Genomic DNA, 14,161 nt, shown 5'->3' on the forward strand with positions numbered 1-14,161 from the left:
TGCCCGGACCTCGGTCGCCGACCCCACCGCCTCCTGGCCCCCTCATCCCCACCCGGGTGACCGGCGGGGTCCCGGCCCGCCGCCCCCCGACACCGCGGGCAAGCTTCTCTCCCGCGCCTGGGCCCCGAGCTCCCCGGCTCTTCCCGACGACGCGAGGGAAGTGAGGCGGCGAGTCGTCGTCCCGCTCCGCCCCCGCCGCCCCCGCCGCCCGCGACCTGGGAATGCCCCGTCGCTCCCGCCCCTCGCCCCTCGAACGGGGCGCCGCAGGCTGCGGTCCCCGAGCACCGAGCGTCGTGAGGTGATCGCCCCCCGCCCCCGCCGCAGCACCCCGGCCCCTCTCGGCCGCGACCCCAGCCGCCCCCCTCGGCCGCCGCCCCGGGCCCGAGGCCGCACTCACCGGTGGGCGCGGCGCCGCCGGCGCAGAGCAGCAGCGCCCACAGCCCGCAGAGCCGCGCCGGCCGCGCCATACAGCCCCTCTCGTCGGAGCCCGGCCGGGCTGCGAGGCTCGGCAGTCTCCGCCTCCTTCGCTCCCTCTCCCACTTCCCGGCTCCACCGCCCCGAGACTGGGGGCCGGCGCAGACCGGAAAGGCCGCTCCGCCCACCCGCCGCAGGTAACCCGAGCCGCGAGCCGCGGGCGGAGGGGGCGGGGCGCCGGGGCCCCCGCACCTCCCGCGCCTCGCGCCGCGTCACACCTGGCCCCGCCGCCGCCGCCCCGCCGCCGCCGCCGCCGCCGCCCCGCGCCGACCCCTCCGGAGCCCGGGCTCGGCTCTGGCCAGACTGAACTTCCTCGAGCACGTCGCGGCCCAGCCCTAGGCGCCCGCCGGTCCCGCCCTCCGCGCGCCCGCGCCAGCCCCGGCCGGCGCCGCCTGTGCGCGCGGACCTGCGGGGCCCGGGTCGCGGGGGGCTGGGCTTCCCCGCCTCCAACAACCCCCGCCCCCAACCCGGGCACCGCGGCAGTGCCACCGACCGGAAGGAGCCTCGGCCTCGGAGTCCGGAGACGCGGCTCCCAGTCGTCGGGAGCAGCTGTTTGCAAAACTCTGACTCCAGCCTTCCTAATCCCAACACCACCTCCCAGGGTGGGCCTGGGCCCAAGACCCAAGAGGGGACTTAGCGGGGGCGTGCTGGGCGAAAAGGCCGGAAGGTGTGTTGGAAAAGTGGTAATACATAATATTGAGACAGGGCTGGTGGTGGGGAGCAAAATGTTAAATGGGAACGACGGTGCCATACCATGTCCAGTACTTGCATTCTGAAAAGCACACAACCAACTTTCTAGGTATTTCTTTTTCATGGGTTTAGAGCCAGAAGGTGAGTCAGAAGGACACACGTTGAACACAGAAAGTGGGTGACTACGAAGGTCAATGAGGCTGGGGATGGAGGAGAAAGGGAACCCCTATTTCTTCTTGCTGCTGTAACCAATTACCGTATGTGTGGTGACTTGAGATGGGTTTTTTTTTAGAGTTCTGCAGGTCAGAAGTCTCACTGGGCCAAAATCAAGGCGTGAGAACCTTTCTGGAGGTTCTGAGAGAGAAGCAGTGTTTAGCTTCTCCAGGCGGCCCATGCCGCTGCTCAGGTCACTTCTCTTGACTCAGGCTCTCCTGCTGCATTTTTTCATTAATAAAAACCGTCGTGATTAGATTGGACCTACCAGATAATCCTCATGTCAAAATCCTTCACTGAATCGCATTTACGGAGTCCCTTTTGCCAGATAAAGTCACATATCCACAGTTGGCTGGGACCAGGGCATGGAGATCTTTGGGGAGGGGTGTTACTCTCTCACCAGCTCCCCAAAAAGGATCACATCTGGATACATGATGAGACCCACTAACGTAGGTGTATTTCGGTTGAATTAAGCCAATGTATACAGAAATCTGTTGCCAAAAAATACAGCAGTCAAAATGCTGATAACACACCTAGTCTCCTTTAACATATTGGAAACAAAGGCCTCGCTCTGAGAATTATGGCCCTCGAGTTCAAAAAATATTTGCTGTCCTTCCAGGAACTGGGGGAGCCACTAATTAAAAGCAGGCCCTGCCAGCAAAGAGCTGCCATCAGTGTGGGGGGCTCCCATAAGGACAAAAGCAAGGAACTATGGGGCACAAAGAAGGGGCGCCTTCTGGGACAAAAGGGGCAAAGGAGGCTTCCAGGCTGCAGGCCTGCCTGCATGGAATCTCGAGATAAGTCTTGCGTTCAAGGTTCAGAATCCCTCCTTGTCTGCATGTGTTACTGAACAACATTGTGGTTATGAAAACACTCTATAAACTATGGAAGCTGGTAGAACTGAGAGATATTACTGCTATTCTAAATCCCCCTGCAAACAGGCCAGCCAGTCTCTAACCTAAGACCCCTTCCCCCCACCCCCCGTCACCATCACCACACACATACACTTGTTGACATTTGCTCTAAACATTATACAACAAGTTTATAATAACATTTCCAAAATGATTATGTCATCGGCCTTTTATAAAATCTCCACTTGGAACAGGAGCCCCTGGGGACTGGCTTAGTGCCATCGTGGGCACTGTCTGGCATAGACTGAGCGAGTGCCTAATGAAATGAAGTGTAATGGCAGCAAATGATTAGCAAAACAAGGGTCACGACTTGTCATTAGCCTCCAGAAAAGGCCCTGAGAATTGTGAGTGTGGTGAGGCAAAAGACAAAGGGCAGTGGCATGACCATAATAATACTGGGCTGCTGACCGTGAGTACAAGTGTTCTAGACAGCTCCACTTCCCCCTACCCTAAACGTCAAGCCACGTTATAAAAAAAAAAAAAAAAAAAAGATATTTTGGAGGGAGTGGGGAGGCTTAGGAATGCTGTTTCTTCAACATCAATCTTTTATTTGTAAATTGTCTTGTACTTCTACTCAGAGAGCGTCTCAGATTGCATTAGCCCACTGCTCTGGTCTGTGCGAAGATGAAGACAAATGGACAGTTTTCTGGGAATTGCAATAAACACCTCTTATTTGGGCTTTGTGTAATCCGAGTCATGATGAGTCCACATCAAGTTTAGCTTTAATTCGTAATTCATTGAGCCCCTGATGATTTGGGTGTGAGATTACCCATCGTCTTTCTTTCCCCTTTGGCCCCGAGGTGGCTGGAACTCTGGACTCCCCCCTAGGTACCTCGGCCACTCCAGCTGGCTTTTTGGATCTTTACCCTTTTCACTAAGGCTTCCTCCTTTTTTGTGAGTGGAGTTAGAAAAGGGTACAAGCAAGAAAATAGCTGGGGGCTGGGGGTGGGGAAGAGCAATGTTCCTCTTTCCAAAGTCAGGTCTCCTTCCAGGCAGTTAGAAACACCCTCCTGAATTCGTAAAGGACAGAGACACCAGCATATATACCAAGGGCTTAACTAAGACTTCTGGCCCCTTAAATAAAAATCTCACGAAGGGTCTTCTGCCTTTTATCAGGCCCAAACCGAATAGATACTCACCGCCACCACAGTGTGAAGAAAAAAAGGGAAACAGCAAATAGGGAATTTCCCTTCTTCTGACACTAAGCCATGGCTCCCTGCAAGGGTTGATTTGTCCTCCTCAGGGGACATTTGGCAATGTCTGGAGATATTTTTGGCCGTCCCCACTTGGGGTGGGGGTGGTGTTACTGGTATCTAGTGGGTAGAGGTCAAGGATACTGCTAAACTGCACAGCCCCCCAGCACCCCAGCCAAGAATTATCCAGCTCAAAATGACCATGGTGCCGAAGTCGAGAAACCCTGAGCTCGTGTACTCTGTTATATTTGCACTTGGCCCCTAACCATCCATTGTCCTCGTGCCCACTGAGAATTAGTGAGAGGTTGACGCTCTAAGTGTTTAACCTTGACACGTTCCTTTCCTGCATCTGGTGTGCGCGTGGCTTCCCCGCCCAACCATCCAGCCGCGCAGTCGCTTCTATCACAAAACACCTTTCAGGTCAATTCTCCCCCTTCCTCGCCTCCACGGGTCTCTTCAGGTCCTTATGGCCTTGCCCTTATACAGTCTCAAGGGTCTGCACATCTCCCCTCCATGAGACGAATCTTCCGATGTGCAGATCTGATCATTTCTGATCATTTCACACCCTGCTTCTTTTTTTTTTTTTAAGATTTTATTTATTTGACAGAGATCACAAGTAGGCAGAGAGGCAGGCAGAGAGAGAGAGAGGAAGGGAAGCAGGCTCCCCGCTGAGCAGAGAACCCGATGCAGGGCTCTATCTCAGAACCCTGAGATCATGACCTGAGCCGAAGGCAGAGGCTTTAACCCACTGAGCCACCCAGGCGCCCCCACTCCCTGCTTCTAAAAGGGACACCTTCTCCCCTCAGAGGCCACAGACGGTGGTGCTTGCCTGCCGGCTTGCTTCTTCAGGGCGGCTTCCTCACATTTTTCACTGTCTCTTCACCAGCCGGGCTTCCCCAGTCCCTTGGCAGCCCAGCACTCTCAGCCAACAGGCCAGCTTTAGGCTCCAAGTCCCTCACAGGCACTTTTGTTTGGCCCACATTGTGTTTAAATATATTTGGATTTAGATTCTAGACGTGAAAAAAAAAATCAGGAGATTTTACATGACACCCTAGATTTTCAGCTTCTCTTAAGAAATCAGAAGCTCTGGGGACGCCTGGGTGGCGCCATCAGTTAAGCGTCTGCCTTCAGCTCAGGTCATGATCCCAGGGTCCTGGGATCGAGTCCCGCATCGGGTTCCTTGCTCAGTGGGGAGTCTGCTTCTCCCTCTGCCTGCCGCTCCCCCTGCTTGTGTGTACCCTCTCTCTCGCTCTCTTCCTCTGACAAATAAATAAATAGTATCTTAAAAGAAATAGAGATATCAGGAGTTTTGGTAACGTTGAACCTGTGTTCCATTGCACCAGCCGTCAGGAGGTGCCAATCAGGAGGTGCTACCTTATCAACGGGACATGTGCTGTCTGTCAGCACAGGCCCTATGCTCCTTGGGCTGGCCTGCTTCCCTCCCTCACTACTTGCCTGACCCCGTTTGTCACCTCTGATGTTTTCTCTCTACAAACCTTCCCTCTTGCTGTTCTTTTTGCCCAGAAAGCTCTTCCGTTCCTCAGCCTTGCATTTTGTAAGGTTCTTTAACCCCCCAATACAAAATTCTTTATGCTCACTTCTCCGTGGTGCCCATAGCACTCGACAGAGTCCTCTACTGTAGCAATTAACAGAGAGGTTTGTGCATGTGTCTAGAGCCACCGCTGGATTCGAGCTCCTGGAAGGCGGAGACACTGCCCAGGGTAACTCTAGGGTTCTCACCTAGGAGGAGCTTTGGGGCAGTCTTCTGATTGGAAGGGACAACTACCAGGGGGCTTGTCCTGAAACCGTGGGCATGCAGCAAGTGTGGACACGCCTCCCTTCCTTAGATTCTGAGTTTGTTCGGGTGGCTTGAGCAAGCACGTTCTCTGGCACCAGGGAGAATGCAAAGTGGAATGTGACACGGTCAACGTCAGTGACATACCATGCTCTCGGGTCTGGGCTTCATTGACTTGGAGGTTCTTGCTCTGCCGTAAGTGGTTTTCCTCTACGGGTTTAGTGATGCTCACTTCCAAGAGAGCGCCGTTTGCACAAGGGGCTCGTGACCGGATCCTCTGGGTTTCGCCTGAGGCCAAGATGCGAGGTGCTGGGGTATCTGCCAGGGTCAATGTCCTGAAGCCAACTGACCTCTAGGTCTGCACACTTTACAGTGGTTATTGAATTGAGTCTTGGATTCAACAAGACACTCGTGTGCCCAGAACTCTCCACCATGCTCCAAGGCCTGACCCTGACCCACCTTTCCAACCTCTTCTCCTGCTGCTCTGCCCAAGGCACGTTCCTCCAGCCACACTGACCTTCTGGCCATTCCTCACAGGAGTCAAGTGCACTCCAGCCTCAAGGTCTTTGCCCCGCCCTGTTTCCTCTGCGAGTTGCTCCAGCGTCCCAGGATAGCCACACGTCTTACTCTGTCACGTCATTTAGATGGCTCATTGAAGCCCGCTCTGGCCACCATTCGAAAATTTTAAGCCCCACCTGTACTTGCCTGCTAGCCCCCTTCCTGGGTCATTCCACCCCATTACCCCAGAATGTAAGCTCGGTGAGGGCAGGGCATGTTTTCTGGTTTGTTCCCAGCTCCATCCCCAGCACTCAGAACTGTACCAGACACCCAGTTCATCCTCAATAAATGTATGAATGCTTACATCACACTGTGCCAGGTGCTGCGAGGGACACCAACCAAGCAACGAAAGGCAACAGTTCATGTGCCTGCCCTTGAGAAATTTCCAGTCGAAGCTGCGGGAAGGTATAGAAAACAACGGGGGAAATGCAGCAAACAAATAAACAAACAGAAATGCTCAGAGAAAGGCAAGATGGACCAGTGTGGTCGGAACTGCTTTGGAAGACTTCTTAGAATAGATGGGAACTGAGCTAGACTTTGAAGGCTGACCAGAACTTGGGAGAGGCAGACAGACAGAGAAAGAGAAAGAGAAAGAGAAATAAGTGAACAGCAGTCACTTTTATGGCTGGCTCTCAGAAGCAATAAGGAGCCACGGAAGACTTTTATGAGCAAGGTGGTGACATAAAAGTGATGCTGGGGAGATCTGGTTTTCTGAGATCAATGGTCAAAACGTCCTTAATTCTTTACTGGAGGCGGGAAGGCTGGGGGAAGACTAGCCAAGGTGTTGGCAGTCAGGGACAAGGTCGACCTCCACCCAGCTTCCGGCTCCACCATCAGATCCCAGGGGCTGCGAGGCTGGTTCTTCCCTGGGCCCAGCTATGGGGGGGGGGGGGGTTGCCGCTCTATGAAAAGAGGGTGCCCTCGGGGCCTGGCACCCCTATTCTTTCCTGCACCTCTTGAAAGCAGTCTAGATCCTGCCATCCCGCTCCATGGCCTCACTCCCTTTGGGCTGCAAACTCTTCCGCCCTGGAATTGGCTCTGTTCCCCTTTCCAGCACTTGGGTCTCTGAAAGAGGAAGGGCTGCCATTTGCCTGCATCCAGGGCTCCTCCTTTGGCTTTTGGTTCGGTCTGGGGTGCTTTCGTTGCCGCCACCACCCCAGCATCTCAGCGGGGATCTCCCACAACCTTTTAGCTGCACCCTCTCCCCGCGTGCCTGATCCTATGTAGGTCCTGTCCCCTCCCCTGGTCTAGTCTTCCCTCACTGTTGGCAGTGTTTCATAGCATTGTTACCGCCTCTTAGCCACTTAGCTAGCATCAGTGTCTGTCTGTCTGTCTGTCCACATCTCATCTGCTCAGCCTCCAGACTCCTCAGCTTAAAGATTCAAATGCCTCATTTGCATGTTAGTGCCCCACACCTTCTTGCCCTGAAAAGTCTCCGTTGTTTGTCCCACTTAAGCAGGTAGAGTAATTCACATTCAGCCTCGCCCTCATTCACATTCAGCCTCGCCCTCATTCACACAGCCTCTTTGAGGAGGAGGAGGCCATTTGCATAGCCGTGACTCCCACGGGAAATCCACACGCTAATTTGCACACACACCCCCACCCCGGGGTCGCTTTGCCTACCTGCCAGTTGGACAGTTCCCTAAACAAACAAGGGATTGAGAGCCTCAGTCTGGAAAACACTGGGCTGGCAGTGGGGGGGCAGGGGATGCATGGGAACAGCTAAACTCATTGCACCCTCGCCCAAAAGTGTCCTATCTCTCCCAGAGCCCCTCATCCAGATCGCCTTTTCTGACTGCACTAGTTAGAACCAGGCAACTACAGGACCGAAATCCGACCTTGTCGCTGGCATCCCCAGGGCTGAGTGGGGGCTGCGTGCGCTCTGTGCTCAGAACGGAAGGCCAGCCTCCCCACTTCTCAGCCACAGTAGCGAAGGCCAGTCATTTCACCTCTCTGCAGCCTCCGTTTCCAGGATGGCACCCCCGCTCTTGCAAATTTGATGAGGTTCGTTTTGTGACACAATGTAGAGTTTATTTTTGTCAGTGTTCCACGAGTGTTCAAGGAAAATGGATATCGTTGGCTCTGGAACAATGTGGGGGTTAGGGACGCCATCCCGGTGCGCTGTTGGAAATCTGCAAAGAGTTTTTGACGCCTCCTATGCTTAGCCTACTCTCCCCAAATAGTGTACTGTTGATGTGAGGCCTTACTGATGACATCAACAATCAATTAATACATGTTTTTGTATGTTCTCTGTATTATATACCATCTTCTCACAATAAAGTAATCTAGAGAAAAGAAAGTCTTATTGGGTGGGGGCACCTGGGTGGCTCAGTCAGTTGGGTTTCTGACTCTTGGGCTCAGCTCAGGTTTTCATCTGCCGGTAGTGAGTTCAAGCCCTGTGTTGGGTTCAACACTTGGTGTGGAAACTACTTTTAAAAAAAAAAGAGATAGAAAGAAAGAAAGGAAGGAAGGAAGGAAGGAAGAAAAGAAAACCTTATTAGGAAAATCTTTAGGAAGAGAAAATGTATTTACAGTACTCTGCTGTATTAGTTGAAAAAAATCCATGTACAAATGGGTCTGCACAGGTCAAACCCGTGTTGTTCAAGGGACCCCTACTCTCAAGTTATGGGCCCTCAATGCTGACTGTGGTGTGTTCTGTGTTCTGTGGTGTGGATCAAGTTTGTGGATCATGTTGGTCGAATTAATATTCTTGCTAATTTTATGGGATGCCTGGGTGGTTCAGTGGGTTAAGCCTCTGCCTTCGGCTCAGGTCATGATCCCAGGGTCCTGGGATCGAGGCCTACATCAGGCTCTCTGCTCAGCGGGGTGCCTGCTTTCCACTCCCCCCCCTCTGCCTACTTCTCTGCCTACTTGTGATCTCTTTCTGTCAAATAAATAAAATCTTTAAAAAAATTTTTCTTGCTAATTTTTTTTTGTCTGTTGGACCTATCAGTTACTGAGAGACATGTTAAAAATCTTCTGTCATGATACTGGATGGTAGATTTGTCAAATTCTTTTTTTTTAAGATTTTACTTATGTATTTTAGAGAGATGGAGGGAGAGTGCAAGCAGAGAGAGGGAGAAAAAAATTTGAGAAAAATTTGAGAAAAAAATCTCAAGCAGACTCCCCACTGATCCTGGAGCCCAGTGTGGGACTCGATTCCATGACCCTGAGACCATGACCCGAGTGGAAATGAAGAGTCGGACACTTAACCTACTGAGCCACCCAGGTGCCCTGGATTTGTCAAATTCTGTGTAGACTTTAGTTGTAATACATTTGTGCTTGTTTTTACCATCTAATTTTGTGCCATTTATCCCAGGTTTTTTTTTTTTTTTAATGTTTCTTTTTGTCCTTTCCTCTTCGACTTCTTTTCAATGTTGGGATCCTGGGATTCTTTCTCTCATTACAAGGAGGTGTTTTATCTTTTGTAAAATAGGCATAATAGTAGTGCCTACCACAGGGTTTGTTGTAAGGATTAAACGAGACGAAGAAACTCACGCTGAAGGTTAATCCAGTGCCTAACATATAGTAAGCACTAATAAATGGGAACTATTATTAGAAGTCCTAGTACTCTATCATCTTTAGGGTTCCCTTGTGTCTTACGGTTCCCCTTCTATTGTTCTCCTTTCTGCTGACATTGTCCCATTTGTTCTCAGTCTTTTTTCTTTCATTTCTCCTTTACTGCCATTCAGTTTCCTGTTTCCTCTTACTCCTTCATCTCCAGGCGAGCTCCGTTTGTAAGTGGCAATGGCACTGGTAAAGCCCCTTAAGGAAGAGAGTCAGCATGGAGGGGCTTGGTGGCCCAGCGAGGGCAGGGGCAAGACAGCAGTGCCTTGTCTACTTGTCTACTGAGTCCCATTCCTCAAAGGTGACAAAGATACCACCTAACACAAAGCCAGCCCTATGCGTCACTCTAGGTTGGCTCTGACGAAATCAGATCTGCTGCGATCTTCGGTTTCTGTGAAGTGGGTACAAAGCCATAGAACTCGCCGCCTAGGGTCCAGCTGCATTCCTCAGTACAGCTGGAAACAGCTGGGTCCTCACGGTCCACTCTCAAGAAGGAGTCCTGCTGTGGGAGAGTGGGTGTCACCTCACTAGGAATTTGTATATGTACAAACCAGAACCTGGAAAGAGGAACCATTTCTGCTCAAACACATTGTGGTCAGAGGAAAATTTTGTCATCATTGTTGTGACAGAGCTGCAACTAAATTTAGCAAGCTGTGTATTTTTGTGTGTGTGTGCATACATGATGCTTGGAGAAAGCGACACACGATGTTTCCGAAAAGCAAAAACTCCCCAGACCAAAAATGAAGCCCTCTTCTGATTTGGTATCTGATTGCCATGGCGATCCCTTAGTCCAGTTACTTCAGAGTTTGCTTTTTTTCAGTGTCCTTTGGAGCATGACATTCTTTCAAGAGAGACTGTGTCACTGAAGGAACATTGGCACTTGGTGGAGTTTTGGGTGTTTTTCTGTTCTCTGGTGGTTTCCACACTTGGATTGACATAAACAGAGGTGTTGAACTTCCATATTATGAAGGGGCCTCACTCAAAAATCTTTTTTTTTTTTAAAGATTTTTATTTATTCATTTGAGAGAGAGAGAGAGCAGGGGGAGGGGCAGAAGGAGATGGAGAAGCAGACTCCCCGCTGAGCGCAGAGCCCAATGGGCTGGATCCCAGGACCCTGAGATCATGAGCAGAGTCAAAGTCAGATGCTCAACTGACTAAGCCACCCAGGCGCCCCGAAGCTTCTTTAATACAAAAGTGCAATTCCAACTTTTGGTGTAGAGAAAATGCAATACATTTCTGGCTGTTAGCGTTGATAATCACAAAATGCCTCTCTGTGATTCAGAAGTTCTGAAAAAACAGACGGTGTGTAATGCATTGGATCTGTCTTCCTGGAAACAGGAAACAGGAACAATTTAGTTTCTTGCAAGCCACAGAAAGGATATGGAGTAGTAGATGAGATAAACATGCTGCGGATAGCGGTACAAAGTGGGAAAAGGAACGGAGATGAGAGGGAGAGAGAGTTTTCCAATTTTAGTAGTCAGATAAATATTTGATTGAAGTGACTGTGAGTGAGTTTTACTTCCCTTAGCACATTCCAGACCAGTGGAGCTCCAAATGTTTCACCTCAGGACCCCTTTAAACTCTTACAAATGATCCAGGACCCTTGGCTCTGTCTCAGACTTTACTTCCTGGGGAACCGAACCTATGACAAGTGTCCAGCCCAAGTTCTACCACACTGTTGCTTAAAGTATTGAAGCAACTAGTTTCCTCAGTTACAGGTATAGTTGACCTTAAACAAACGACATTTAATAGCTTCTAGACACACGTGGGGGTTATTTCATGCTGTGAACTAGTTCTTTAAATCTCTTAAGGTGTTTTTCGATCATAGGATTTATTAAAAAGAAAGTGTAATTGTTGGGGAAATGCAAATCAAAACCGCAATGAGATGTGGAGGGTTATTATTTTTAAAAACAACGGGAAATAAGTGTGGGTGAGGACTGGAGAACTTGGAACGCTCATGCATTGCCGGCGGAACATGCAATGGGACGGCCGCTGCGGAACACAGTTTGGCAATGCCTTAAAAACTTAAACGTGGACTTACCGTATTGATGTTGTTTTGGAATGTTGGTGTGGTCTGGAGCCAATGGCCAAGAAATAATTCTTGAGATGTCTTTGGTGCAGAAAAGTGATTTTATGAAAGCACGAGGACAGGACCTGTGGGCAGATGGGGCAGCTGCTGTGGGGTTGTAAGGGGTGGCGGATTCTATACTGGGGAGCTGGGGGAGGGAAGGAAAAAGGGGGCTGTCCAAAAGGACTTTTGCATGCTAAAGAAGACTCACGGGATCCTGGAGGCCTGGCTGTTGTCAAGCTAGGGCTGTTTTTCCTTCTAGTAAAGCATTAACATTAGGACAGTTGGGAGTTACCTGGAGGACTGTTATACTCTGCCTTTCTCAGGTCCTCGTCAATGGACTGCAGGTGGTAAAGAAATTTAATTTTGTTTCCTTTCCCTTCTGCCTCCGTCTCCCACATCACTCATGGAGGGGAGAGTAATGTGAGGGCTCTAGGAAATTGAGTTATGGGTCTCTGGAAGTTAGGTTATGGATAAGAATGCTTTTTCCTGGGGCGCCTGGGTGGCTCAGTGGGTTAAAGCCTCTGCCTTCGGCTCGGGTCATGATCCCAGGGTCCTGGGATCGAGCCCCGCATCGGGTTCTCTGCTCAGCAGGGAGCCCGCTTCCTCCTCTCTCTCTGCCTGCCTTTCTGCCTACTTGTAATCTCTGTCAAATAAATAAATAAAATCTTTAAAAAAAAAAAGAATGCTTTTTCCTTGTAAGTCGCTAAGTCATTGGTAAACAGATGGAGACGCAGGTCTTGCAAGACTGTGATCTGTGTCCGTTCCCCGTCTGTTTTTCCTTCCTTTAGCTTTAGGGCAGCCACGAGCCCTGGGGGAGTGTCACACACGACCCACCGGGGGGAGGCAGTGGGGAGGTGGGGGGTTTGCGGGGTGTCAGCCCACGCTTTGTCCTCAGCTTGCCTTCTGCTCCCTCATCATGTGATCCAGCAAGTCCACTTCTAGGTATATATCCAAAAAAAATTCAAAGCAGTGACTTAAACAAATATTTGTACACCCAGGTGCTGAACAGCATTATTCACAGTGGCTAAAACACGGAAGCAACCCAAGGGTCCATTGACGGATGAATGAATAAGCAAATTGCGGTATATAAGTGGGATGGAATGGACTGGAATGTCCAGCGGTCTTAAAAAGAAAAGCAACTCCAGCACATGCTACGACAGCGGCGAACATGGAAGATATTGTGCTAACTGGAAGGAGCCAGTAACGAAAGGACAGATACAGTATTATATTACTCCTCTTCGATCAGGTATCTAGAAGAGTCAGATTCACGAAGACGAAAAATAGAATGGTAGCTGCCAGAGGCTGGGGGGAGGGGGAAGTGGGGAGTTATTGCTTCATACGCACAGTTTCAGTTTGCGATGATGAGATAGTTCTGTTGTTGGACGGCGGTGATGGTTACACAACAGTGTAAATCTATTTAATGCCACTGACTTGTACACTTAAAATGGTTAAAATGGGAAAAAAAAAAGGGAATGAAATGGCTAAAAAGGAAAATGTCATGTGTATTCTACCACAGTAAAAAATGTAAACAAGTTTTCTTTAAAAAGATTTCATTCAGGGGCACACCTGGGTGGCTCAGTCGGTTAGGCATCTGCCTTCGGCTCGGGTCATGATCCCGGGGTCCTGGGATCGAGCCCCGCATCGGGCTCCCTGCTCAGCAGGAAGTCTGTTGCGCCCTCTACCCCTCCCCCAACTCATGCTCTCTCTCTCAAATAAGTAAATCTTTTTTTAAAGATGTTATTCATTTATTTGAGAGAGATAGTGAGAGAGAGCATGAGCAGGGGAGATAGGAAGAAGCAGGCTCCTTGAGCAGGGTGCCTGATGTGGGGCTCGATCCCAGGACCCTGGGATCATGACCAGAGCCGAAGGCCGATGCTTAACTGACTGAGCCACCTGGGTGCCCCCTAAACAAGTTTTAAAGTACAAGTATGTCTGAAGTCTTGCAATACGTGAATAAAAGGGTTGCATTAAATAGTTAATGAACCATTCCTTTTTATTGCCAAATGATGGTTCTTTGTATGGATACACCACCTGGAAAACATGAGGCTAAGTGAAAGAAGCCAAAGATCACAAAAGATCACATATTGTCCAATTCTACTTACATGAGATGTCCAGAGGAGACACATCTATAGAGAGAAAAGCTAGTTGAATAGTTGCCTAGGGCTAGGCAGAGACATGGGAGGGAAAGAGACATGACAGCTAATGGTGTTAATGGACCCAAGGGTTTTGGGGGCAGGTGATGACAGTGTTTTAAACTGATCACGGTGATGATCATGCAACACAACAGATGTACTGAAAATCACTGAATTCAATTTAAATGAGTGAATTATATCTCAATAATACTGTTGTTAACAAAAAGGGTAGCGAAAACCAAAATAATAGAAACGACTCTCTAGAGGAATGGCTTTGTTAATTGACCTCGGAAATTAAACTTTGATACCTCAGTGTGGGAAAGTTGATGGGTTTTCTTGTATTTCCCTTCCATCATTCAATAAATATTTATTTAAAACTTTCTGTGGGCAGATAACACTATTGAAGGTACAGAGCAATCTACAAAAAAAATATATTGTTTTAAAATATGGTGTCTTCTGGGGGCACCTGGATGGCTCAGGTGGTTAAGCATCTGCCTTCTACTCGGGTCATGATCCCGGAATCCCGGGATTGAGCCCCATATTGGGCTCCCTGCTCA

At 49.9% G+C, this 14,161-nt stretch overlaps 1 protein-coding gene across 1 annotated transcript in view; it reads right to left on the reverse strand.

The window, feature by feature from the left end:
* Positions 1-684, reverse strand: part of IL13RA1 (interleukin 13 receptor subunit alpha 1) — a 56,753-nt gene extending 56,069 nt beyond the window's left edge. The window contains exon 1 of the mRNA XM_047715296.1: positions 398-684. Coding sequence (XP_047571252.1) covers positions 398-467 — 70 coding nt within the window. The 5' untranslated portion in view covers positions 468-684. The remainder of the gene's footprint in view (positions 1-397) is intronic.
* Between the last annotated feature and the right edge of the window lie 13,477 nt (positions 685-14,161).

The sequence above is a fragment of the Lutra lutra genome, chromosome X, assembly GCF_902655055.1.
Source record: "Lutra lutra chromosome X, mLutLut1.2, whole genome shotgun sequence".
In the NCBI taxonomy this organism is placed as follows: Eukaryota; Metazoa; Chordata; class Mammalia; order Carnivora; family Mustelidae; genus Lutra; species Lutra lutra.